The sequence below is a fragment of the Amphiura filiformis genome, chromosome 20 (genome assembly GCF_039555335.1).
Source record: "Amphiura filiformis chromosome 20, Afil_fr2py, whole genome shotgun sequence".
Classification (NCBI taxonomy): domain Eukaryota; kingdom Metazoa; phylum Echinodermata; class Ophiuroidea; order Amphilepidida; family Amphiuridae; genus Amphiura; species Amphiura filiformis.
In genome coordinates, this window is record NC_092647.1 from 38,056,184 (window position 1) to 38,082,888 (window position 26,705).

The 26,705-nt window shown below is 37.4% G+C and overlaps 1 protein-coding gene across 1 annotated transcript; it reads right to left on the reverse strand.

The window, feature by feature from the left end:
* Positions 1 to 1,030: 1,030 nt before the first annotated feature.
* On the reverse strand, positions 1,031 to 26,001 carry LOC140142841 (GTP-binding protein 4-like). The gene is given in 15 exon segments (XM_072164858.1): positions 1,031 to 2,893; positions 3,671 to 3,808; positions 4,922 to 4,981; positions 5,713 to 5,800; positions 7,020 to 7,063; positions 8,506 to 8,670; positions 9,307 to 9,438; positions 12,173 to 12,283; positions 13,773 to 13,862; positions 15,513 to 15,620; positions 16,429 to 16,671; positions 18,091 to 18,328; positions 19,088 to 19,191; positions 23,271 to 23,441; positions 25,890 to 26,001. Coding segments are annotated over 15 exon segments (1,893 nt in total). The 5' UTR covers positions 25,938 to 26,001; the 3' UTR covers positions 1,031 to 2,740.
* Positions 26,002 to 26,705: the final 704 nt, after the last annotated feature.

Genomic DNA, 26,705 nt, shown 5'->3' on the forward strand with positions numbered 1-26,705 from the left:
CCTCAAAGTAAACTTTATAAATCTAATGATGTACTTATGTACTTAATGTGTATGCAGCTGGGATGAAATGCTGACAATCAATTGAAAATTTTGACCTTTCATATTGAAGATATACATTTTATTCCCAAAATTTTGTTTTGGTATTTTTGGAAAAAATCCATATCTTCAATACGAAAGGTCAACATTTTCAATTGATCATTGGCTTTTCATCCCAGTCACATACACTTTAAGTATAGATTTAAAGATTCGAGGACTCTTATCAAAAATATCAATTTTTAATCATTTGCCATACATCCATAAAACGTGTATTATATCGTAAAGTTTTTTTTTTAAAAATCAAAATTATTTGACATCATGGGGACATTCTTCACGTCCAGAATGTAATATACTGCGCCAATAAAGTATCCTTCCACTTGGAAAAATAATCACAATTCCAAAACTGAACAATATTGGGGTAAATTTGTTTTTTAATAGATGCACTATCTAATCCTGCACATTATGACACCACATTGAATCCAATGTGAACTCAAGAAGTCGAGTTACAAGCAATTGAATAGACGAAGGTCCAGTTTTAAGTGAAAAACTGGCCTATACAAGGCGCAAAAAGATTCCAACAAGCGAAACAAGGAGACAACAGTTTCTTAATTGAAGCGTTATTTAAAGCAGTTTTTATTTCAGTTTTTGCTTCTCTGTACTTTTCATAACTTCCACTTTATTTGTTAGTTCTTTTTTCAGTTTTCTTTCGTTCCTTTTGTTTTAAATTAAATTAAAGCCAAACGCATAAATTAGCCATTCACCACTCTAAAACCAGATAGTCTGTGGAGTTTTGAATAGGCCAGTTTGTCACTTTTAAAACTGGACCTTCGTCTAATCAACTTTGCTTCTTGAAGTCACATTGAATTCAATGTGGTGTCAATACCAAGACTTTAGGAATACAAATTAACTCTGCTTGATTGCAAAGATTTATTTTGATTGATCATGATAAAAATATGCACATCAATAAAACAAGGACAACACAATACTCAAGAAATACTTTGTAATTAAAACAAGTACATCTGATAGATTTTATTCTCTTAATTTTTTATCAAATTACAAGTGAATATAATAAATTTTCTAATGTTTAGAGCCAGCGGGTGTGCCTAATCTTTGGATAAGTGCCCATCCACCACAAATGGTTGAAAGTTAGGAATACAATACAATCAAAGAATTTCTCACCTCTTCCTGATTTTTTTTACTACCACCACCTTGCAAAGCAACAGGGACATGTAGTATTTTCTCATTTTTGGGGGGAATTTACCCATCCAATGTCAAAGTGAAAATTGCAGCCCACTTGTGGTGGACAGACATTATATCAAATAAAGCAGACCCTGATGCAATATTATTCAAGCGTTAAAATATTTCCATGTCCTGTTTTCCAATGATTACACATTCTTATATGGTGTCGGTGTACAGTTCAAACAAAATGACTCCTGGAAGCAAATTCTAAAATTTTGCTGTTGTCTTTAATTTCACAAATTTCTGGAGTGGATTTGCAGGCACAAATATAACACAAATATATCTTTAATTATATACAGTGGAAACTCATTATAACGAAGTTGTCAGGGACAGAGAAATTAGTTCTTTATATCCAAATTTCGATTATCAGGGTTGTAAAACAATAAATAACAAAAGAATTTTGTATCTTGGTTCTGGAAAAATACTTCTTTATAACAGGGTTTTTCTTGTATCCGATTTCGTTATAATGAGGTTTAACTGTAGATTCATCAAATAAAGTTACATTATACTTAAATGTATATGAATTTTGAAAGAAAAAAAAAACTCGCATAATTACCAAAAACCTCAAAATCCTGTATGTGTAAAAAAGAAAAGATAAACATTTGTTCCATCACAATTTATTATCAGCCACTTAGTTGTGCCAAAATATGCAATGATTAAATGTGGAGTATCCAGTTGAGAATTGAACTATTTTGAAAGATGTTGAATAAATAAAAAATAAAATATTCACAAAATTATGATGCTAAAACAAAAACCAAGTGCAATCTGAACCTGACAGGGCTCAGAATACTGATAAGGTCTATTCAGGAAAGATTCTATCCAAAATAACCCTTGTGTTTGTTTTTTTGCCATTGCCAAGTACAGGGACTGTTTTGCAAAATATGGGGGAAATTGCCTTTTGGGACTTTGCATGGCATTTCTTGGCTAACTATGGCAAACTTTGTATTATGCAGCATATATTTAAGAACCTCTGGAGCATTCTTCAACTTATAGGGATGATTTGCAACTTATTCACTTTGCGAAAACAGTTGTTTTTTGTTAGTTTATTAATTTGTCATTTTACTCAAGACCATTATTTCCTCATAAAATGGTTCAAGTAGGGCCACTAAAATTATGCTCCAGTTACCTATTTTATTTTTCATCTTAGTGACATCAGTGTGCATACATTAAGCGCTAAATCGTGAACAATCAATAAAAGCACAGGAATGCACACCCATGTTTAAAGATGGGTTACCGATACAGCTCTCGTAACGTGTTGATATCACTAACTTACCAAGTTGAAACAGTATAAATGTTAACCAAGTGACCGGTTTGTTATTTCCAAGGCAAATCTGGTTAGTCAAATTTGAATTGCTGGCCACTTCTGCTTTATATCAGCATGCCACTATTATTATATATAAGTCTAAATCATATTTTTTGTAATAATACAATCCTAATAATACTATCCGAGGGATGAGAAGATAATTTATCTGCGACTTGTCTTTCCAGATTTACGTTTACCAGAAAATAGATGTTTTGGCATCTTATTCATGATATGTCTATCTGCTTCTCCTGCCTTAGCCAGTGAATTCATTGTACGCTGAGCCTTCTTGGCCTTCTTACGCAGTTGATCACGTTGCTGGATAGGAAAATACAAACAAGAGGATTCAATTATAAATGTGGATGTCATCAATGCCCACCGTGCATTCTCTGTGCTGTTGGCTATATCAAATGCTCAGTACCAGAAGTGGGTAAGTACAATAGGTGGCCTGGCCTGTGAACATTTGGCAATTTATATTGTACTACACCATATGGCAGCTACACATGGTAGCTAATTGTACTTACCCACTTCTGGCACTGAGCAGTTGATATATATTCTAAGCAGGCACAACAGCATTGCGCCTAAAGCTGAATTTACACTAGATCGCTTTTGAATTTGTACTTATCACAGTGATCGCAATTACAGACAATTAAAATATTCAGTTAGTTAACTTGACCATCGCTTTGCAAAATAAGAACTAGGAGAGCATTTACACGCTATTTCAGAGATGTTCTGCAGTTGCTTAAAACTGGTTGCTAGATCAGGAAAATACCCTGTAACTATTTTCTTTTCAGAAATATTGACAAAATGTGAAGACTTGAAAATTCAAAGATTATGTTCGTCTTTGAGATCCCATCACCTATTGGATTTGCATGGAATTGCTTATGCCTGGGTATAGAGAATAACATTTTGCCTTTTTTTCATGAAAAAGAAGTGTCCAGCTTATTCATTGTAGGTGTTAATTAATACAATAGTACATATTCTAAAAGTAAAAACTGCAAAAAAAATTCTAAAACTGCAAAAAAAATTTGCATGTGTGGGGAATAGTGTAGTTTGGGTTTGACAAATTTCTGCACGTCGCTTTATAAGACTTACCGTCTTGTCCCTGACACCAGATTCATCACGTGGTGTTCTCATGCTGCTCAAGGATCTACCATGAGAGTCTGTGCGCATCTTCTTGGGCGCTAGTGGCGTTTTGCTACGTGAACGTCCTGGTGCTCTGGTGTAGTGACCCTATAATCAGAATAACGTTTAGAACAAATTCAGATGTATATTTTAACACTTTTATCCAGACAAGATGGGACTCAACATTGACCAGATAAGTGAACAAATCTGGATATGTTAATTTGGTGTAATTTCTGCATTGAATGTCTGAAGTACTATAATTAGAACAAAATATTACTCAATTTGGGGTACCGGTAATAACACTGAAAGGGGTATTTTGTTCTGGCCGCAAAAATAATCTTGCCTTTCTTGAGCAAATGTTAGAAATTATCTGCAAGTTAGAACTGTTTCCTTAACACTACACTATGGGTGGTTTTTTGACTCCAAAATAGCCTTTTGGATGCATCCATCTGTGCATTCAACCAAAACAAATGACACATGCAGCGATTTCAGTGACAATTTACTGCATTTTACATGTCATCCAAATTTTTAGCCACTTCTCCCGATTTTCTAGGGAGAATGAAAATGAAAATCCAGGAAATTTCAATCATTGTACCAAATATTGTGAAATAACCTCTTCTGCTTGTTTTCTACACATGTCCTCAGGTACCTTAAATGGTCACTGGCAGCTACTATAGACTTCTTACAAGACTTAAAAGAGATTGGAAGAAGAAGGTAGAAAAAAAAATGTCTAAGAGAAAGGAAAAAAAGTAGAAAGATCAAGTTTTGTTCATGAAGTCTATTTCACAAGCCTCAGTCAGCGCAGCGATTTTCATCATTGGACAGTGATAAATTAATGCAACATGTTTAAAACAGGTTGTGGATAATAATAATTAAATATTCAAATATTTACTGTCTGAGTGTGATTGTCAAAATATAATGAAGTGAAAGATTGTTCGACGAGTGGGATAGAATAATACATCTTTCACATACTTATTATATTTAGACCATTACACACATTTAAGACAGTAAATAATTTTACATGTTATCCACATTTTTAGCCACTTCTCCCGATTTTCTAGAAACTGTTTCCCATGTCCCTGTCTATTTTCTTTACCCTGGTCACACATCTATAGTAAAAAAGCCTACAATGTAAACACACATCATTTCATCTATAACTCAAGAAGCTGATATTTTTTTGTAGCAGACGACATTGCCAATCATGCTTAATATAGTACTCACCTCCTCAGCTGGTTCTACTCCCAAGGCTCCCATCTCTTCTTCAAAACGCTTTCTCTTCACCTGGTACAAATATAAGTGGGAAATCAAAACAACAGATTAGCTCCGTCACACAAAAAACTAGCTGAAGTTTAAAAGGCCATTTACATTTCACAGGGATACAAGTGGATAATCACTTAATTTCCTGAAGATCGAACTAGCCCTTGGCCAGACGGCCGCACGCTTGTGGGCGGCATCAAACATTTATGGGAGCTTGTCGGTGGATTAGGCTAGGGGGTATTGCCTTATGTATTGAAACAGGACTGGATGTTACGGATTTGGGAATGGCCATGCAGGACAGGACTTGACATGCTGTTGTAGTTTGAGGACCCCACTCATCTTAAGCAAGCAACTGAAGCAAGCATCACCCTCCTCCCTGAAAAAACGTTTTTGCTTTTTTTATGATTAAATATCATCATCCAATTCTGGAAATTTAAAAAAAAAGTTTTTAAAATCCGGAAATTTCTGGAAAACTTGCATCCCCAATTTCAGCATCCAATTTTTTAGGGTATGGTTCAATAGATATCTATGCAAAAATGCGTATTTCCAAACTTTCAGTTGATTATTGAATTTGTGAGTTATGTATAACAGTATTCTAAGAGTATTCTGGGCTTCATAAGTGATTTGGATGCAAATATTTTCATGCTCACAAATATATTTAGGCTTTTAAGAAAATGTATCAATTATGCGATGTTATTTTGTTTTAAACCGCCAAAATTTCATATCACAAAAACTTTCTTCAATACACTACTTACTGCTTTCTTGTTGCGTGTTACTCCAGGCTGTTTGATACGTCTCTTTTCTTTAGAAGCCTTCATTATCAGAATCTTCTTATCACGAATCCTGAAATTCACACAAGAGTCAATTAGTGTTACAAAGTGGCAAAATATATCAATTGATGACACAAATTCACCCCTACTTGTAATGTGTGTCGACTGGGGATTTTTTTTGACAACTGGGGACTTTTTTTATGAGTTGTGTGTCGACTGGGGACTTTTATGTGCCAAACTCCTACCAATCGGGGACCTGTGTGTTCTCAAGTTTAGTACAACCGGGGACCTCACCCTACCCCAAAAAGTACCCAGTTAGAGTAATGCTTTTTTTGACATCTTCACCCATAGGGGGAGCCCTAGCCCAAGTATTACGACTGGAGACGTCCCCACTTGGAGCGAAGTCCCCAGTTAGTGAGAAAAACACAAAAAAAAGTCCTCATTCGTAGGGTTTTATAAACGCCCGTCAGTACAAACATCATGTTTAGGCACATACCACTTTCTGAGGGGAGTTCGAAGGGGGAAGCACTCCTCGTACTTAAATTGTGCAAGGGGGTTGTAAAAGAGATCCTACGGCTCTCTGTTATTGAGAACACAATTATGCTCTGTCGAAATTTTTGATATCTCGGACTGCACATGAACTGTACATCAACATCCAGGTCTTTTTGAGAGAAGACAACCGAACCTTCTCCATTGACAAAGCGTGTGATGAACCGCGCCTGAAAGGGATCAAATTCCCCTATGATTTAACATTCCTGTTTTCACTCTGGCAGTTTCTAGCTAGGACGTTTTGTTGTTCATATCTCCAAATCAAATTGGCATTACACCCAACTTCAATTTCTTTCTTATGTTTATGCCAATCCTGGCATTAAACACTAGAAATATGTGGCCCGTGCATGAACCTGATATCCCACAATTTCACAATTTTTGAGTTATAGTCATGGATGTGTAGAGTAACACTATGTCTATCTTTGCTAAACACAACCAACCACCTTGGTAACCAAACTTTTTATCTACAGAAGGCAGTATTATATTTCTCACATCTAGTCATACACTGAGCAAAAACTTAAAATCAATTTTTCTCAGTTAAGTGTCTGTGTTTGATATCAGGTTCATGCATGGGGCCACAGAAATGTATAGGCAATGCCAATAGATTGGTACCAAACAATTAACCTCACTCTTAAACTATGCAATTCCTGGTTGGACACTAGCTATACATGCTTGCAGAGCATGGGGCAATGATCTCCTTGAGACGAACTTACAAAATATTTTAAGCCATGATAGTTACTTACTTTCTTGCTGTTGACCTGATCTCTTTCATCTCTTCATCTTCACTCTGAAAAGGAAAGGAATTGAAATATATTTAAATATCAAGTCCTATGCATGTGCGTATCTTTTTTTTGGGGGGGCTTTGGGGCGCCAGCCCCCGGGTAAAAGCAAGGCTGCCAAAATGAAGGGCGGCGGAAGAAGGCGGCAAAAACGAGAAGGGGCGGCAAAAAGAATTAGTAAATAAAAAGGGTGGAAAAATTTGATAAAGCATAAAAATTTTGAAAAATGGTACTCTACATCAAAATGTGCTGCTTTTAGGCGCTAAGCGCCTGAAACGCTTTTTTTTTTTTTTTTTTTGCTCTTCACTTTTTCAAACGACCGAGAAAAAAATTGGGTCAACCTTTTCGGACTTTTGAGGAAGGGGCGGCAAAATTGAATTTTCTTCAGCCCCCCGGGGTTGGGGCGGCCACTGTACGCCACTGCTATGGACACGACCTTCCTTTTCTCTTCTACATTTTTACTACTAAGTACTTGGAATTCCCAAGACAATTTTCAGCTACTTGACCAGCTGCAGACAAAATCTGTTTCAGAATCTGCTTCTAAATTGTGGAATATAGTAGATGAACAGGCTTGGAAATCAGCCAAATATTTTGCAGGGTCTCCTTGTCTTTCTTGTTAAGTTGATACTTCATGGGTTTGGGTTTGTTTGTAAGGTAAAATTAAACAGGGATATACTATATTGATAAGGTATTGTTGAAAAATTAATTTAAACAAATCCCATATCAGTGTTAAATGGATTCCAATATGGCTGCCAAATTCACAATGGCCATTTCCTGCTACACTGTTAATTTAAAACAAATAATGCAAATGGTACACATTCTGAACTAATTCCCAAGTTTCCCCTGAAAACCATGTTGTAACAAAATGAAAATCCGGGAAATATCAATCATTGTACCAAATATTGTGAAATAACCTCTTCTGCTTGTTTTCTACACGTGTCCTCAGGTACCTTAAATGGTCACTGGCAGTTACTATAGACTCCTTACAAGACTTTGCAAGAGATTGGAAGAATGTAGAAAAAACAGTCTTCAGAGAAGACTAAGAGAAGGTAAAAAAGTAGAAAGATTCAAGTTTTGTTCATGAAGTCTATTTCACAAGCCTCAGTCAGCGCAGCGATTTTCATCATTGGACAGTGGGAATTTAATGACTATATGCAACATGTTTATTAACAGGTTGTGGGTAATAATATGCAAATATGAACTGTCTATGAGTGTGATGGTCAAAATATAATCGTGAGGTGAAAGACTGTTTGGCGAGTGGGTCCAGATGGAACAATACATCTTTCACAGAGTGATGTTTCGACCATTGAAAAATGCCTAAAAAATTCTTCAGATTTTTCAACTTTTCGGCAAATGTTCTGTGCTTTTTAGGATCATTTAGCCTCTTCCAGATAAAAAAAATTCCTTCTGCCTGTAAAACAGGGTTTTTGATCATGTTTATGGCTCTTACCGATTCAGCATTATCATACACTCCAGCCTGTATTCTCAACTCTTCTTCCTGTTCTAATGCCAACAGTTTCTCCTCAATCTCTGGGTCTACAAAGTCTACTATGTTTTTACCCATCCATAACTCGGGTATGATGTCAGTCTTCTCGTCGTCTGGTACATCCCATTCCTGAACAATGAGAGCAAAAAATTGGCAAGCATTATAGTAAAGAAAACATGCATACACATATACGATGAGGAAAAACACAAGAGACAAATACATTATAGGTATCTTAAGTTGATTATCGTAAAATAATTAAAAATTATAAATCCGTCAAACTTGGTCAGAGTTTAATCACCAACCCAAACTTGAAATTAAAAATATGCAAAATGGTTATGTGTCGCCAAAAATATACACATGGTCCTCCAAAGAATAGAACAGGAGGGCATGTGTATGAATGATAAAAATACATCATTACAACAGTATGTTACACTATAGGTTACTTTCAGGTCATCAAAAGGGTAGGTGCAGAAACAGGGTCAGAATTTTCTTTTGCAGTACAAGAATCAATCTTGATTCTTGCAGAATAAATGTGCGGGAATCATTTGATTCTTGCAAATCAACTTATGTGTAAACTACAAAAGTTTGCAAGAATCAACTAGGATTCACACAAATCTGTTTACGAGAATCTTTGGGAGAATTGATTATCAGAATTCTGACCCTGCAGAAAACTGGTGTGCTTTCAAGTTTAGGTCCTCGAATGCAAAGAACCAATGCACACACACCCCACCCCCCACCCATGCACACAACCCCAACACAATTTACCTGTTGTAAATCTAATTCATAATCGTCCCCTAGTTCTTCCATCAAATGTTTCCTCAGTTTCTTAGGAGCTTTGTCTGTTTCCATGGCACCCTTCTTGGCTTGGAATTTCTCTGGTATGTAAGCTTCCCTGACCTGCAAATTTAAGAGAAACATAAATCTTGTATCAGATGTAGTTAACAATATTCAAAATATTCAATGTATCCTTTGCAAAATTTACATTAATAAATTAAATTGAGGAATTTACCATGCATGCAATGTTTGTTTTTGAGCTAGTAGAGCCATTTTGGCCACCATTTTGAATTTCAAAATGCCACCACCATTTTCAGCATAGAAACATGCATGTGAAGGAAATCTATGGGTTTGGAAGGTAAAATTAAACAAGGATCAATTAATCTATTATTTGAAAATAAATTTAAAAAAAAATACATATCAATGTTAAATGGATTCCAATATGGCTGTCATATAAAACATTGACATCTCCTGCTCCACTTTTGATATAAAATTGGATGGTTTGAACCCAATGCACAAATTTATTGGTCGAGCTATGAGTTTTAAAATATTGGACGAGACCAAGTCGAGTCCAATATTTTAAAACTCATAGCGAGACCAATAAATTTTGCATTGGGTGAAAAAACCATCAATTTTATCATTATTATGTTTTCAGAATCTTTTTAAAAAGAAAAAATTTAAATTTTTTTTTCAATTTTTTTTTTCGTGATTTTTTTTTTTGGGGGGGGGTCAAAATCGACTGATCTTACATGCCTAGAGCAAAAAAAAAAAATATATATAATTTTTTTCCCCGGCCTGTTTCCGGACTTTTTTTGGCGCTACTCCCGGAATTCCATAAGTTTCCGTAACGTTTCCGTCAATGGGGATCCATTTCACCAAAATTTATGACGATTTGTAGCGATTCGTAAGTCTCAAAATCCATCGTAACTTTAGAACGCATTATAAAATACATTTCACTATAATAATTTACAAATCTGCACTTCCCAGAGACCAGTACCAACACTAGAGGAAAAAAAATTGGGAAAAAATCAGGCTGTGTCTCATGAAGTTACGTACTCGTTCGAGTCGTTCGCAAGTTGCGAAATGATATTTTTTTATGAGGGTTAAAAATATGAAGTAATAAAGTGTTTATAATGATATTTGATAGGCAATAAACTGATAAAGTAAGCGTTACTTAAGCTACAAATACAGAGTGCAAGCCTGCAGCCAGTGCAAGAGCCAAGGCAACAGTGCAGCTATGCAGTTGGGTGGACTATATTTGCAGATTTCATAAGCTTATCTAAAACCCTACCTTGTCTGTGCTAACATCATTTACACCTTGCAGAGTCTCAAATTAGTTCAAAAAGTGATATTTGGCACTTGGCAGGTATAAATCCTCTGGTTTGGTCAGAAAATTTGATAATTTTGATGTCCGATTGTGTGAGATTGCGAATTCTGCAGCTTTTACGTAGTGGTTTAGCACCGGTTTTTACTAATTTTTGTACTTTCCAAGGATATTTCAATAAACCACATTAATTTCTTCATTTCTTAGCAGCTGAAACATGCATTTAGTACACCAGAACGTTGATTTTCAAGCCTAGAATCATGAAATTGAACATCTCTTTCCGCATCCGTAGAAAATCAAATCCTCCCGGTTTGACAGCAAAATAAACAAAATTGAGTTCATTGAATGAATAGTCTCATACAGTGCGTTTGTATTCTCTCTTGATCACATACGATCGGTCGATTTACAATACGTTAAAATTGGCGGCAAAATCAGCCATTTAAAAAATCACGGGGGATTGGGATCCAGGTGGCGCTAAAATTGGATTCGAAATGCATCCAATATGCTATTTTTTTGACGTTTTAAACTGTGTGGAGAGGTATAGGAAGCAAGATTCTGAAAACATAATAATAAACATTATTATGTTTTGATGGATCCAAGTGTGTAAAAATATTGGATCCAAAACATAATAATGATAAAATTGGATGCTTTACGGCCAATATTTATTGGTCTCGCTAGAGTTGTAAAATATTGGACTCGACTACGTCTCGTCCAATATTTTAAAACTCATAGCTCGACCAATAAATATGGGCTCAACCGATCCAATTTTATATCATATGCAAATGGTACCAATTCTGGACAAATTCCCAATTTTCCCCTCATAAGCAGGGTTGTAACAAAATGGAATTCCTGGAAATTTCAATCATTGAACAAAATATTGTGAAATAACCTTTTCTCCTTTTTTTTCTACAAGTACACATGTCCTCAGGTACCTTAAATGGTCACTGGCAGCTACTATAGACTTCTTACAAGACTTTGAAAGAGATTGGAAGGTAGGAAAAAAACAGTCTTCAAAGACTAAGAGAAGAAAATAAAAGTAGAAAGATTCAAGTTTTGTTCATGAAGTCTATTTCGCAAGCCTCAGTCAGCGCAGCGATTTTCATCATTGGACAGCGATAAAGTAATGGCTATATGCAACATGTTTATTAACAGGTTGTGGGTAATAATATTCAAATATGAACGGTCTATGAGTGTGATGGTCAAAATATAATTATTTTTCGGTGAGTAGGATGGAAAAACACATCTTTCACCAAGTGATTATATTTCAACTATTACACAAATTTAAGACAGTTACTAAACATATCCAAAAAAGTAACTAACCCCCCTTAAATAATGACCATTATTCAAAAACGGGTGATTGTATTACAAATCTGTAAAATGCGTTGGAAGCAGAATTTATTTCTGCACATTTTGAATTTTGAATTTTCCACAAACTTGATAATTTACTGGCTGAAATGTTCCTATCGTTATGACATTTTTTTAGCTTATTTAAATTTTTTAAATTTTTTTATTAGGCATGCATGTAAAACTTACCTTGTCATCCCTCCTGCTTGGCTCAGCTACCCGCAGTCTGTTCAGGACATCTTTCACCTTTTGACCTTTGACCTTTATATCTACTCGTTGTGTTAATAGTCTATCACACGCCTGTAAAAAAATTAAGAAGAGGATTGAGTGTTACTGGGTTTCTGCTGATCATGAGTTATGGATTCAATCATGTTTCACCATTGTTCACCAATTATTTTTAATCCTACAAAAATGTGTACATCCGTATCAAAAGGATGCACTTGTCGGCTGCTACATGTGTCTCATTTCACATAATAACTGGGAATAAATACCAGACTCAATTCAAGTGGGGGTCAATTTATATCATCCCCAAGTCACATGGCTTATTATTAATACAGAGAACAGTCCATAACCATGTCACTTGGGGATGAATTGAAGTGACCTCCACTTGAGATCAGGGTTAGCGGTGACCTGCCGAGGCCAGGGGTCCAAATTGGCAAATAAAGGGGTCCAGGCATCTAATTCTACACAGACGCACAAAATTAAGGGGTCCAAATCACGGGGAACTGCCAAATCAAGGAGTCCTGGACCCCAAGACCCCTTAAAACGCTACCCCTGCTTGAGATGAGTCTGGTATTTACTCCTAGCTATTATGTGAAATAAGGCACATGTAGCAGCCGACAAGTGCATCGTTTTGATATGGATGTACACAAATGCACCTGTTTATTGTTCACCACCGTATAACAATGATGCATCCTCATTTTCTTTGCCAGGACCAGATTTGCAACCCTCATAAACACATCACGAGAAATACATCCCCCTCTCACAATTTTATCATAACATCATAAAATAAAACTTTGTACCAATAAAACTAATTTAAAAATAACTAGATGACTGATTACTAAGTGTTGTGTGAAAATAAAAGATGTCCATGACTTCATGGCTGAACGAGCCCAAATTGAAGACAAAAACTGCCCTTTCCAAAAGTCACAAAGTAGGCCTATACTTGTTAACTGCAAGGTGTATTGGAACAAGGAATGGGACTGACCATCTTACAATTCACTGTGCTGAGCTCTGCACCAAGAAATGGATTTGCATGGCTGAATGATCGAGAATCGATACACATTAGTGTAAATGTTCACTCAGTGAGGATTTTAAACTGCACTCAACCAAATGGGTTTTCCATTAGCAACAAGCCATGAATCAACTTTTGTGACAAGCATAGGCATAATTTGTGACTTTTGAAAAGGGCAGTTTTTGTCTTCAATTTGGGCTCATTCAGTCATGGACGTCTTTCATTTCCAAACAACACTTAGTAAACAGTCAAATAATTATTTCAAAGTTAGTTTTATTGGTACAAAACGAAACCTTACCATGTTATGACTAAATATTGAGAGGGGGACTTATTTTGTGTGCTGTGTTTAGATAAAGCCCAGATTTACTTGTGATTTAGGATCGTGCCATTTGGAGATTCACACCAAAGCAACATTGCAATAGGGTAAAATGAAAATTGATTAATTACTGCAGAAAATTCAAAATGTAAGTTGGCAGTGTTACTTCGGAGTTGAAAACAACTTTTAGAAATTTTTGCAGTCCAAATACGTCACACATGCTGTGCAAAAAGGCTTACCTCAGTTTTGACTGCCATGACTCCCTCCTCTGTTACGGTACTCATTGGTAACACTGATATACCATCTTTCTTGAATGCCTCTAACATTTCCTGTTTTGTGGAAGAGATCAATAAAATCATTGTCAAGTAACTCCATTTTGTTTAAATTTCTCCTTTACTAGTTTTAGTTTCTACACATGTCCTCAGGTACCTTAAATGGTCACTGGTAGCTACTATAGACTTCTTACAAGACCTGATAGGAGATAGTAAGAAGAAGGTAAAGAAAACAGTCTTCAGAGAAGACTAAGCGAGAAAAAGTAGAAAGATTCAAGTCTTGGTCATGAAGTCTATTTCGCCATCCTCAGTCAGCGCAGCGATTTTCATCATTGGACAGTGATTAAAATAATATAGATTATATAGTGTACAAATACTATACCGTAAAAACTCGATTGTTGGCATATGTGCTTACTATCAAGCGCTTTTGAAAACATGAAATTGTACCAAAGTCTGGTGCTTTACCAACTGAGCTAATGGGGTTGAGACACACATTTGCAGGTTTGTGTTCGTATGTAACTATGTGTATCGATGATTTGCTCAAAAACCTTTACACTTTTGTGGATGGGGCTCTTCATGTTTGCCTGTTTTAAAAGCGCTCGGTAGTAAAAACAAGTTTTTACGGTACATGATTAGAGTGGAAACCGGGGCTAACTATTCTTCTTAAGGTACTGGCTATGGACCTACATTCTCAAACCTGATGGGTGAGGAGAGATAGACCATTTGAAATCCATACACCCTATGGTAGACACTTAATCCACCACACATGGAGGGTCAAGTTTAAATGAGGTTCCCTGAATGCCTGACTCCGGTTGAAAGCTACACAACCAACACACATGTGATGTTTTCCATATGGGATGTATGGATTACAACTGGAATACCGCATCGCTAGCACTAAGGGAGAATATCTGCCCTATTTCACCAATATAAACCAAGTAGTAGGCCTTGTTGTTTTATTACACCAAACTACGACTGGGAATGGGGACATAGTGAAATAGAGCTATCACAAAGGTGAAACGGATTTTGTTGTTTGCGATTGACCAATCAAGTGACATGATATGCTCATGAATATTTATGAGGTGTAATAAAGCATTCATCGTTTGCGATTGACCAATGAAGTGGCATATGCTCATGAATATTTATGAGTAATAAAACATTCATAGTTTGCAATTGACTAATGAAGTGGCATGATATGCTCATGAATATTTACGAGGTGTAATAAAACATTCCATACCACTTGCGATAACATAATAACTTGACAGTAATTCCATGTGTCTCCTTAAACTTAAGGGGGTACTACACCCCTGCCCAATTTTGTGCCTATTTTTGCATTTTTCTCAAAAATTATAGCGCATTGGTGACAAGTAAGATATGTATATTATAGGGGCACGGACTACAAATACTGCACTTGAAATTTTATTTCAACACGGACAACAGTTGTGGAGTTACAGTTAAAAATGAGGGAAAACCATTATTTGATCAATAAATCAATAACTACTTGCCTTGAGCTGCTGAATCTTTAGTGCAGTAGTTGTAGGCCTTGCCCCTATAATATACATATCTTACTTGTCACCAATGGCTATAATTCTTGAGAAAAATGCAAAAACAGGCACAAAATTGGCCAGGGGTGTAGTACCCCCTTAATGCACAGTTTAAGCTCCAAACTTTTTATCAACAACTACCCTTTTCAGATTTTACTCAACATACCTTTTCTGCTGGTTGTAATTCATCCATCGGTGTGATGTCAATCTTGTTACATACAACTAGTAATGGTTTGTTGGCAAACAACGGTCTAATGGAGTTAAACAATTCAATCTGTATAATAACAAAAAGAACACATAGATTGGTGTAGGTATATAAACTGCAGTACATGCCAATCAAGATATTATAATCCTTGCTCTAGACTCCTGAACTCATTTATTCATACAAAAATAATAACTGCCAATTATTAAATTCTCGATCATGAGAGCCAACTTGGGTACGCACAGTTATTTGCGTCGAGTGTACTACACAAAGACCAGCGCTTACGGCGCAAACACAGCTTTTGAAAATTGACCAATCCCACGGTCGTTGTTAGGCAAGGTCAAGGTTCGGTCATGCAGGTCGCGCGATCATGTTATTCTATGAAAAGTACGCTGACACAGAAGGTACATCCTCTCATGATCGAGAATTTGTTATTTTGCCTATACTAGGGTCTTTGATGACAGCACTGTCATTAGGTACCCTTTCAATTACTTTTTGGCTAAGATTGTTATCGGAGATCAATGTGGTTCTTCTAAAGGTACTTTAGCACAGAATGTGTGTGACTTTAAGAAAACTCAGTATGCATTCCTGCAAATCCACCTTTAGATGAACCAACTGATCCCTTCCAGAAATAGACATCAACTGGCTTTGGCATGACGTTTACCCACGGCAGTAGACTACCTACATTCAGAGGTCACCATCTCCCAACAAATTATTACCAAAGTATCGCCATTTTCTGCAGTTCCTTTTCTCTGATGGAAGCGCCAAATCAATCAACCTTCCTTTGACGCGCTACCAACCAACCACAAGCTGTGGGAAGTTGACAGTTAGTCGCAAACTAGTCTTTCCAATTTAGTCTCATATTATACTCTCTTCATACCTGTTCTTCAATTGAGTGTCCACACTGTCCCGATAGATCCATGATATACAGCACGGCAGCCCTGAGATGAGCCAGTGCTGTAATAGCCTACATCTCTATAGTATTTCTGTCTTCTAGAGGGTGATCTAAGATTCCGGGCGTGTCCACCACCTGCCAACGGAGATACCGGTAGTCCATGTGACCGACAAATAGAGACTTGGTTGTAAAGGCGTAGGGTTCTACTTCAACATCAGCTCTGGTAACCTGATGGTTCAAAATGTTTTTCAAGTTAAATTAAGAAGTACAACAAATCTAGTACAAATACAGCTTACCGTACTGTACTTCTTGATATCAATATATTGATCTTATAGGAAACGAGTCTAGGAAGCTAAATCGCATTTATATTTAAAATGTTGACATTTATATAGCGCCTTTCACATGTATCAAAGCGCTTTACATTTATACCACTGTCATTAGAATATGTCAGCTGCCATACAATGCCCAAGGCATGCTCATACCTTTGGGTGGCGCTCAATGGACATTATTCTAACAGCTCCCATTTTACCCCTGGGTAGAGAGAGGCAACTGAGGTCAAGCGCCTTGCCCAAGTGCACAACACGATGGCACCGCCGGGGATCGAACTCGCAACCCTCCGATTGCGAGGTGGAGCCCGTACCGCTGCGCCCTCACTATATTTCCATAGGTTCCCGAGTTTAACCCAATATATCAAAACAAAAGTTTGGACATTTTTTCGCCTCCCAAGGAAATTCATGCACATGGGCAGAAATAACACCCCTTATATCATCAAGCCTTGGGATTTCCTTTATAGAATTCATACCATTCCTTTTGCGTGTCTGATTATTTGTTTCTACACATGTCCTCAGGTACCTTAAATGGTCACTGGCAGCTACTATAGACTTCTTACAAGACCTGATAGGAGATGGTAAGAAGAAGGTAAAGAAAAGTCTTCAGAGAAGACTAAGCGAGAAAAAGTAGAAAGATTCAAGTCTTGGTCATGAAGTCTATTTCGCCATCCTCAGTCAGCGCAGCGATTTTCATCATTGGACAGTGATAAAATAATATACTGTACAAATACTATACATGGTTAGAGTGGAAACGGGGCAAACTATTTTTCTTTGGGTACTGGCTATGGGCATTCAACAACCTGGAGGATGTGTAGAGAGAGGCCCATTCTAGTTGATATCACCCCCTATGGAAGACATGACCTTAATCTCCAACACAAGGAGGATGAATTTTAATTTAAATGAGGTTACCAATATACAGAAACAAAAGTTTGGGCATTTTTTCGCTTCCCAAGAAAATTCATGCACATGGGCAGAAATAACACCCCTTATATCATCAAACCTTGGGATTTCTATTATAGAACTCATACCATTCCTTTTGCGTGTCTGATTATTTGTCTCAATTTTGAGTGCAAACACCATAGGTCGATCATGCTCCATTGCCTTAAACATCCGGGCATTAATGGGTTATTCAGTTGAATCTTCACACAGGGAATGTAGATTTCAAATGGAATCACCCATTCAGGTAATCCCATTTGAAATTCAAACTCCCTGTATGGAAGATTAAGGTTGCATCTTCCATAGGGGGTGTATAGATTTCAACTGGAATAGCCAATTAGGTTGAATATGGTATGCCTGAAGAAATCACTTATCTACATACCTTATTCATAAAGCTTGACTTGCCCACATTGGGAAACCCACATAATAGTAGAGTTCTTGTGTTGGGATCGATGGTCGGCAGACGAGACAGATGCTGACGGACCTGCTCCAAATACTGTAAGCTCTGGTTCTGTCTTTTCATTATGGTGCACATACGGCCGAGGGCGGCACGCTTGAGCTGCTTGCAGCGATACAATGAGTCACCATACTTCATTAAACGGACGTAGTCTCTTGCAACACTTGGGAAAAGAAAGAAGGGGAGAATGCATCAATTGAATGAAAGAAGGTTTGTTATTGTGTTTACAACATTCAACTGACAAATCTATTCGACGTTTACTTAATAGTGGCTCGGTATTATTTGTTTGATGGAAATGTCCTCAGGTAACCTTTAATGGTCATTGGCAGCTAGATCAGTCTCCCACGCAGTCCCATACAACTCAGAAGGAATAAAAAGATCAAAGATTGAGACAGAAGTAAAAGGTAAAAGGAATTTTATAGGTCTGCATCAAAGTCTATCTAGCGCTTGCCTCAGTCAGCGCAGCGATTTTCATCATCGGACATTAATTTTGTTGTACATATACTACATGTACCGGTACACAACTATACCACTGGTGAGCAGTATCAGAGCTCCAATTAAACAAAGGCACCAAGGCCATTGCAGTGAATGCCTTACGGTGTTACCTGTCATCATGCCCCAAATTTCAGGTTGTTTTTATCTGGCCATTGAAAAGAATTTATTTGACCTTCTTTGGTAAATCCCATACGCCTTTGCGAGTACACCTGAGATGTCATCATTTGAATGATGCGCACATTGTGTATAGTGAATGTCGTTACTGCGCATTGCAAGTCAGCATGTCAAATGACAACATCTCAGGTGACTCGCAAAGACTTATGGGATTTACGAAAAAGGTACGTCTAGGTAGGTGCCCTTTCCCAATTGCCTTAGGATTATTAGCTACCTTTTCAAATTTTAGGGTTGGGCGGTATGTAATACTTACTTGTCAATGAGATGCCTGGCTGTGTTGATTTGACCTAAAGCTAATTTGTAATGGTCCTTGTCATAAAGTACATTCATTAAATCAGCATAGAATGGATGGATATCCTGCAAATAATAACACATTGAAAATTCATTGAATACATTCATCAGCTTTGTTCAGCAAATAAACATTTTGGATTTTTTTGCTTGATAAAACTAAGTGAATTTTTTACACATTTTCTTCCATTATATATGGCACCTTGTTTCTTTTATTACATACAGTCATAGGCTTAACTGGAAGTCAGTTTGTACTGAGATTCCTTCCCACTAGGTAATTGGCTGAAACTACAATAGATATAGCTCGGGATGAATCCATCTCCTTTGTTTGGGGTTGTGCAATAATTATGTGTACCCCGGCCCAGGGTGGTGAATTATACATGTAGGAGGGGGGGGGGGCAAAGATTTTTTGGCAGGCTAAAAGGGGGGGGTCAAGCAATTTTGGCAGGTCAAAAAGGGGAGAAGCAATTTTTGCAGATATTTTGGGCACCATTTCTCAGGGGTGTGATTGGTGCTTTAAGAAAAAAAAACCCAAGGCAATGAAATTGCGAAGCGGAGCGATCAAAGCTGAGCGAGCGGAGCTCTCGCCTGTTGCGGCCGGGGGTCCAGGGGCCCACTTAAGGGGGTTGAGGGGGCGAAGCACCCCGAAGCCAGAGGGGTTTTACACACTTGAGCACCACTGGAGATGCAATTTCATAGGGTAAAATGCAAAAATGAGAAACTGTTAAAATACTCACTTTATAGTATAAAAACATTTATTATCTGTGAATACATACTTCCAGTATCATATCATTCACATACACATGAGAAATTGCATCACCATTTTTGCACAGTACAGTGTGTCTATAAATCATCCAGTCAGGGTTCTAAGGAATTTTCATTTTAAAATTGGAGATTTTCTCATATCCGGAACTGAAAATTCCGGAAATGTGACATCTCTGTTAAGCATTTAGCTCTTGGTCCAGGGCCACTCCAAAAGCGACAAAAAAAAGAAGAAAAAAATAAATTAAAAATTTTTTTTTTTTTTTTTTTTTGAAAATCAGAATTTTTTTTTTTTTAATCCAAAAATCCGGAAAAATCACACCCCTGATTTCTATATTACGCACTAAAAAGGTGTAAAATTTCCTGCTCGCATTATATCATGTGATAAGGCTAATGAAAGTTGATTCCCAGTTTCCCGTTACCCTACTCCGCTCAAAACAATTTGCTGGCCAAATATTTCATTATTTTGAATAAAATGTTGATTTCTAACAAAATTTAACATACAAATAAATAATTGTATGCGTCCATATCAAAAGCGATGCACTTGTCGGCTGCTACATGTTCCTCTTCTTAAATAATAGCTAGGAATAAATACCAGACTCATCTCAAGTGGAAACCACTTCAAATCATCCCCAAGTCACATGGTTTAGGAATGCAAAGAACATTCCTGAAACTTGTGACTTTGGGGATGATTTGAAGTGACTTCCATATGAGATGAGTCTGGTATTTATTCCTAGCTATTGTGTGAAATGAGACACATGTAGCAAGTGACAAGTGCATCGTTTTGATATATGGATGTACACAATTGTAGTTTTAAATATATCAAATCTCTTTCTGGGATTTCCTTTGCAGTAGGAGCATGGTATATGGTTAATAATGAATTATTAAGGGTGGTGCAATAATTATGTGTACCGGGGAATTATAGGGGGCAAAGATTTTTGGCAGGCCAAAGGGGGGGGCAAGCATTTTTGGCAGGTCGAAAGGGGGGGTCAAGCGATTTTGGCAGGTCGAAAGGGGGGCAAGCAATTTTGGCACAGATATTTTGGGCACTGTTTCTATATTACGCCCCTAAATAGGCGTGAGGAAAGCGTTCTGAACACGTTCAAATATGCAAAATTTCCTGCTCAAGGCTTTCGCATTATATGTTAAGACAATTTAAGGTTTTAAATTGGGGTTCCCCAAAATCTTGCATGTGTAAAGGGGGGGGGGCAAAGATTTTTTGGCACGTGAAAAGGGGGTACACATAATTATTGCACCACCCCTAATGAATACCTACTCATTTCTCTGTCCCGCACTTCAGTGCTGTACGGTGCAAAAACTGATTGAGGAGCCAATGGCGCCTAACTTTATCAAGGCGCCCATCAATTTTGCTCACAAGTAAAAAAAGTAAGAATGCATATATATTCATAGGCATACATTCATACTATTGGATTTTGATTCACAACCCATCGTGTCCTTGGCTTCATCATACTCCAAACAATCGAAGTCATCGGTCCATGTTGGTTGGAATTTACGTCGTTTAGGTTGAGCGGGCAGGGACCAAATTCGTTTAAAAATTTTGCGTAGCAGTTTTTGGCCAATTCATCATAATCAGGATACTTCCATATACTAAAGCACTATAAAAAGTGCTATACAAATGCAAAATTGGGTAGCAGTTACTTCAAAATGTGGAGCAAACTGCTATGCGATACAGCCGAATTCGAACCCTGTGAGCGGGTTGGGTAGAAGAATCTGTATTTCCCCCACTGCTTCCATCATCAGTTTCAACACGAACTTCCGGAGCAACAGTATTTCCCGATTTGCCTCCAAAAAATCCAACAATGTCCTCTTCGTTGCCATTATTAAACTCCTACTCCTGATAAACTTTCAGCCCATCACACAACATAAATACACCAGCACACCCTCGATGTATTCACATGCAAAACACTCGACCGTACACTCTGCATTGGCTCACTGTGTAGCACATGTACACTTCACGATGTTAGCCTGTATAGCCACGTGCGTTGAATATTGATTGTGCATGTGAGTGACACAGCACGACATGCACAGGTCACAGTGGTACAGTAGTGAGGCACAGCGCCGTTGTGCTGTGTACGTGCTGAACAGTACATGCTCGCGGGGTCACAGGGAATCCCGGGAATGATGAATATTAATGATTATCCCTACCCGGAAGTGTTGAACACTCGTGTTTACGAAAAATATTTGCTAATTCACCCGAATGCCAGTGGATTTTTGTGTACAAAATGAGCATTAAATGGATACTTTATGGATCACTCATCATCACTGTATATTTTTTGTTTAGTCTGTGAGGTAAATATTGATTAGCCCTGGCGATTAACATGTGAAATGTTTAGTCGCCATTGGCGCTAAGAATTTGACTTTTGGTCGCATGGGCAAAATGTTAGTCGCCAATGCGACCAATTTAGTCGCACCGTACAGCACTGCCGCACTTTTTGATCTGCTCTGATCTCATCCCGTAAAAAATATTGTGAAACTTTTGATAAGGCCCTTCGCTCTTGATTATTAGTTTCCTGTTAAAGATTTTGAAAAAGGGACGAGGTGACTTTTAATTATTAATTATCTTTTATTTTCTTTATTTAGTTTGAACTATTACAAGCAACTATTGACTCGTTTTGACTAGAGCGGGCATTTAATTATTTCACAACAATATTTGATTTTATAAATAAGTGAAGGTGGAGTTGTACTTTTTGTTCATTCATCATTATTGTTGATATTATTGAAGTCAGAAAATGGCAAGTAGAAGTAGTTGAAAGTTATTTTAAAGGAGAAAATTAGAAATAAAAATAAAATAATTAATTATTTTGAGATTTTCAATTTTGGACGCGGGCGGTAAACAGGAAACTAATAATCAAGTGCGAAGGGCCTAATAGTTGTACAATCACCTTCATGTGGTTGTTAACTACATCTGTAAACTACAAACTGTGATTTATCACATGTATACATGGGTAGTTATTGGTTTACAGATTCAATAATGAAATGGTATAAAATAATGAATAATGAATAATGAAATGGTCACCTACACAGTCATGAAAAATAATGTAACAGGAAACTGGGAATTGACTTTCATTAGCCTAAGACAATTTTAAGGTTTTAAATTCAGGTTCCCAGAAATCTTAGTGTATAAAGGGGAGGGGGGCGAAGAGTTTTGGCACGTCAAAGGGGGGGGGGGGGGTTTTTGGCAAAGATATTTTTTGGCACGGCCCGGGGGGGGGGGCCAAGCGATTTTTGGCAGACCACTTTGAGAATTCACCACCCCGGGGTACACATAATTATTGCACAGCCCCTTATTACAATATTGTATTGTAGGAAGGAATCTAGGTCAAATTGAGTTCTGGGAGGACAAACCCAGGATCCACATCACTTACCTCTAGCTTAGGGAAGTCACTGATGATTTGGCTAAGTCTGTCATGGTAGTTCTGTTGGGTGAATTTGATCTTGCGCATATAAAAATTACGAATGCGACTTATCTGGTAATGTTTATGCACTACAGTTGGTGTCTTCCGTTGGGTCTTGGAAAGAGTGAAGTCTATAAAATCCTGTGAGTGTGAGAGAGAAAAATTTACATTTGATTAAATACCATAAATTATTAACATCCAACTTCTGACTATTTATTTTTACAAATCAATTCGGCGATCGCTGAACAGAGCGACCACGGAAGAGCGACATGATCAGACATCGGTGAATTTGGTAACATTCAACGTAATATTTTTATGCATAATTTATGTTCAAACGTCAGAATATGGTACATATAATTTCGCTTTTTATTCATCCAGTAATGATTTTTCAAAAAAAAAAAGTGTGTAAATTGATGTGCAAAGCTGCTGAATTGCTTTCTTAGGTGCTAAAAACTGCTCATGCGCACCGAGTGTCATGCCTTGCTCGAGAAGTCTAGCCATGAATTTGCTCACCGATTACTGATAGCTTCAGTCACATTCTGGGCTAGAGACCATTGCATTCAAAATCTAGTCGGATTCGCTGAAGCATGGCACCGTGTAAAGCAATGGAAGTTCAGAAGTAAACACAGCCGATCACGACAGGCGATTGCATCAAAAATGTTGCTAAAATTACACTTCAGCAGCAAAATTTTAGACTGTCCAAAATAGGCAAATCTTGCTCAAAAAGATGACTCATCGAAATAACTTTACTTTCATCCAAATTTCAACATTAACAAATTAAATAACCTTTAATTAATAAAATTCAAAAAAAATTTTTTTTATTTTTTTTGGTTTTGTAGTGTCTAGGACCTAGACCTAAAATTGCTAGGATCATTCATGGTTGACCTAGCAAAAAACAAATTTGAATGATTGTTTGTGTTTTTACTGCGTGCACACTGGTCACTGCACGCGAGCGCCAAAGCTTAGCGTAACAATTAACATACATGCCATTCACTCGGTCAGACATCCGCCGATCCGGGAACATTGCCCCCTTCGCACAAGAGCACGCATATCAACCAGCTCGAGAAAGGGGAACTGCACATGCGCACACTGGTTTCTTTTTACAAGGCTTTTTCCCTTTGACTTTGTGGCGTCAGCCCGACGGCCGACCAAAAGAGAATGCAGTAAAGTAAAGTCATTTTTTGTAACCACGACTGCTTTGAAATTAAGAATTTACATTTAGTGTCCATCCAAATTGCGTGGGGGACTGGCTTACATGTGTCTTCAACGTATAAAATGATTCCACGCATATGAAAAAAATCAACGTACACTACGTTTCTGTACTGAGATCAGACGTTCGCTTTTCGTATCTCTTTCCTTGTTGGAAAGGTATAACGTTGAGGAGATGGGAACATGTACCGTCATCCGGGACCTACTCTGCCATGTTTGGCCGAGTATAAACGGTACATGAACACGGTCTTTTGTGCCTATGTAAATTAGTCATTGTGTAAAGCTGTGTTTATACCCATGGGTTGCTCATCATCAGACTGAATCCTTGTCGTTAACTGCACAAGTTATAGGTAACCTAGGCAAACCTTAGTTAACACATTTACTAGTCAGCGAATTCGCCGAGACCGGGCCCCAACACAATGCATATTTACATAGAAATTTGAATTTTTTCGAGAATAGGTGGGTGAAGGAAACCTACATAAATATGTTTTCTATACTTCACTTGACCCAAATATATGATTTTTATGGTGATAATCAAGTCGCACATGGAATTTTAGAGGATTTTGATAGCAGTTCCATTAAAAAAGCTGCCATCGCCATGAGACTAAGATCTAGAAACACCCCGAAATGCCGTTTTGGGGAATTTTGCTAGCTGAATCTTTTTGATGAAAGTCAATCTTTGACAAGATGTAACTTTGCTACGGAAAGTGCTATGAAAAAAAGGTTTTCAGTTTTGGCTTAGTTTACTCAAGGGCTTTAATTTGATATATAAAACGATGCAATTTGATGGCAAATTTGAATTCACCTAGGATACCTACAAGTTATGTGTGCAATTCTAGAGAACGTTGACCGACAGAGGGTGTCAATTATAGGCCTACGTAGTACGTGTCGCTTTTGAAAAACAGCGATTCATGCGCATGCTCAGCTGGCAAATACGACGGCGATTTAGTACACTGATCATGCGTGCGATTCAGATTTCTGCAAAAGCGATTGAGTATAAATCCATCTTTAGAAATGACTGGCGATTGTGTGTTCTCAAGTGGGTTTTATCATGTTAATTAGTGACCTGACACACATTTGTATTGGTTCGATCAAGCATTGATTTTTTGTACTGGATCGTTCAAGCATCTCCAACAAATTTTTCAATGTAAGTGCCTCTGGCCCTAGTGGAAGTAAAAACGGATACTATGGCCAGAGTTCTAGGGCTAACTGAGATTGAGATGGGATGGGAGTTCGCAGAATTCGGCAACTCTGTACTATGACAACACACTGGCACTGCTGTCGTGTTTTCGTGTTCTTTAAAGCATTACTTTGACAAGACACATTAAATATGTTTCACAGTAAATGGTGGAAAAATTCATTTGATCATTTTATATTTACCTTTGCTGTTGGAACAACAGTAATTTTCTTAAAATTGTACAAAGCCATTTTTAAAGGTCTTGCACCATCACAACTCGCACAAAATAGGATTCACGTGTTTGGTCGTACGCTGGTTTTCAATTATTGACCCAAAAAAATAGGGCCAAATAAACTACCTGGAACCAAGACTGTTAAATTGATCTGCTGTCCTCTATAATTGAAGCTATGGAAGCCTATGAACGACATTCGATACAATTGAAATAAAAAGTGATTCCCTGACTGATTAGAAAGCTCAATCAAAAATATTGAATTTTCAATCTTTAACCGCCCGAATTAGGGCCAAATCGTTTTAGATTGTATATTCAGTCGAATTATTTTAATTTTCAATCTTTTTTATCAATCAAAAGGAATGATTATCAATCTTTTATCAATTAAAAGTATGGGGTAAATCTTTCTCGATTGAATTTTCAGCAGAAAGGATTGATTTTCATTGTTTTTCAACCTTTTGAAGACTCAAATACACATAAGGCGGGGAAAATCTAAGTTCCAATTGAAAAAAAAATTGAAAATATTCACTTTAAAACATTTTCATTTCAAACATATGCAACACATGCCATTTCGCAGTACTCTATTATGATAACACATGATTACAGGATATTGAAACCAGGGGCGGCTCCAGGGTATTTTGATAGGGGGGGGGGGGGCGATGCATTTTCAAAATGTTGAAGAATATTCATGCGGCGCGAAAGCGTCGCGCTTGCGCGAGCAGGGGGGTGTCTGAGGGGGGATGTGCCCCCCTGAGAATTTGGAAACATTTTCAAAATGAAAGTACAAATG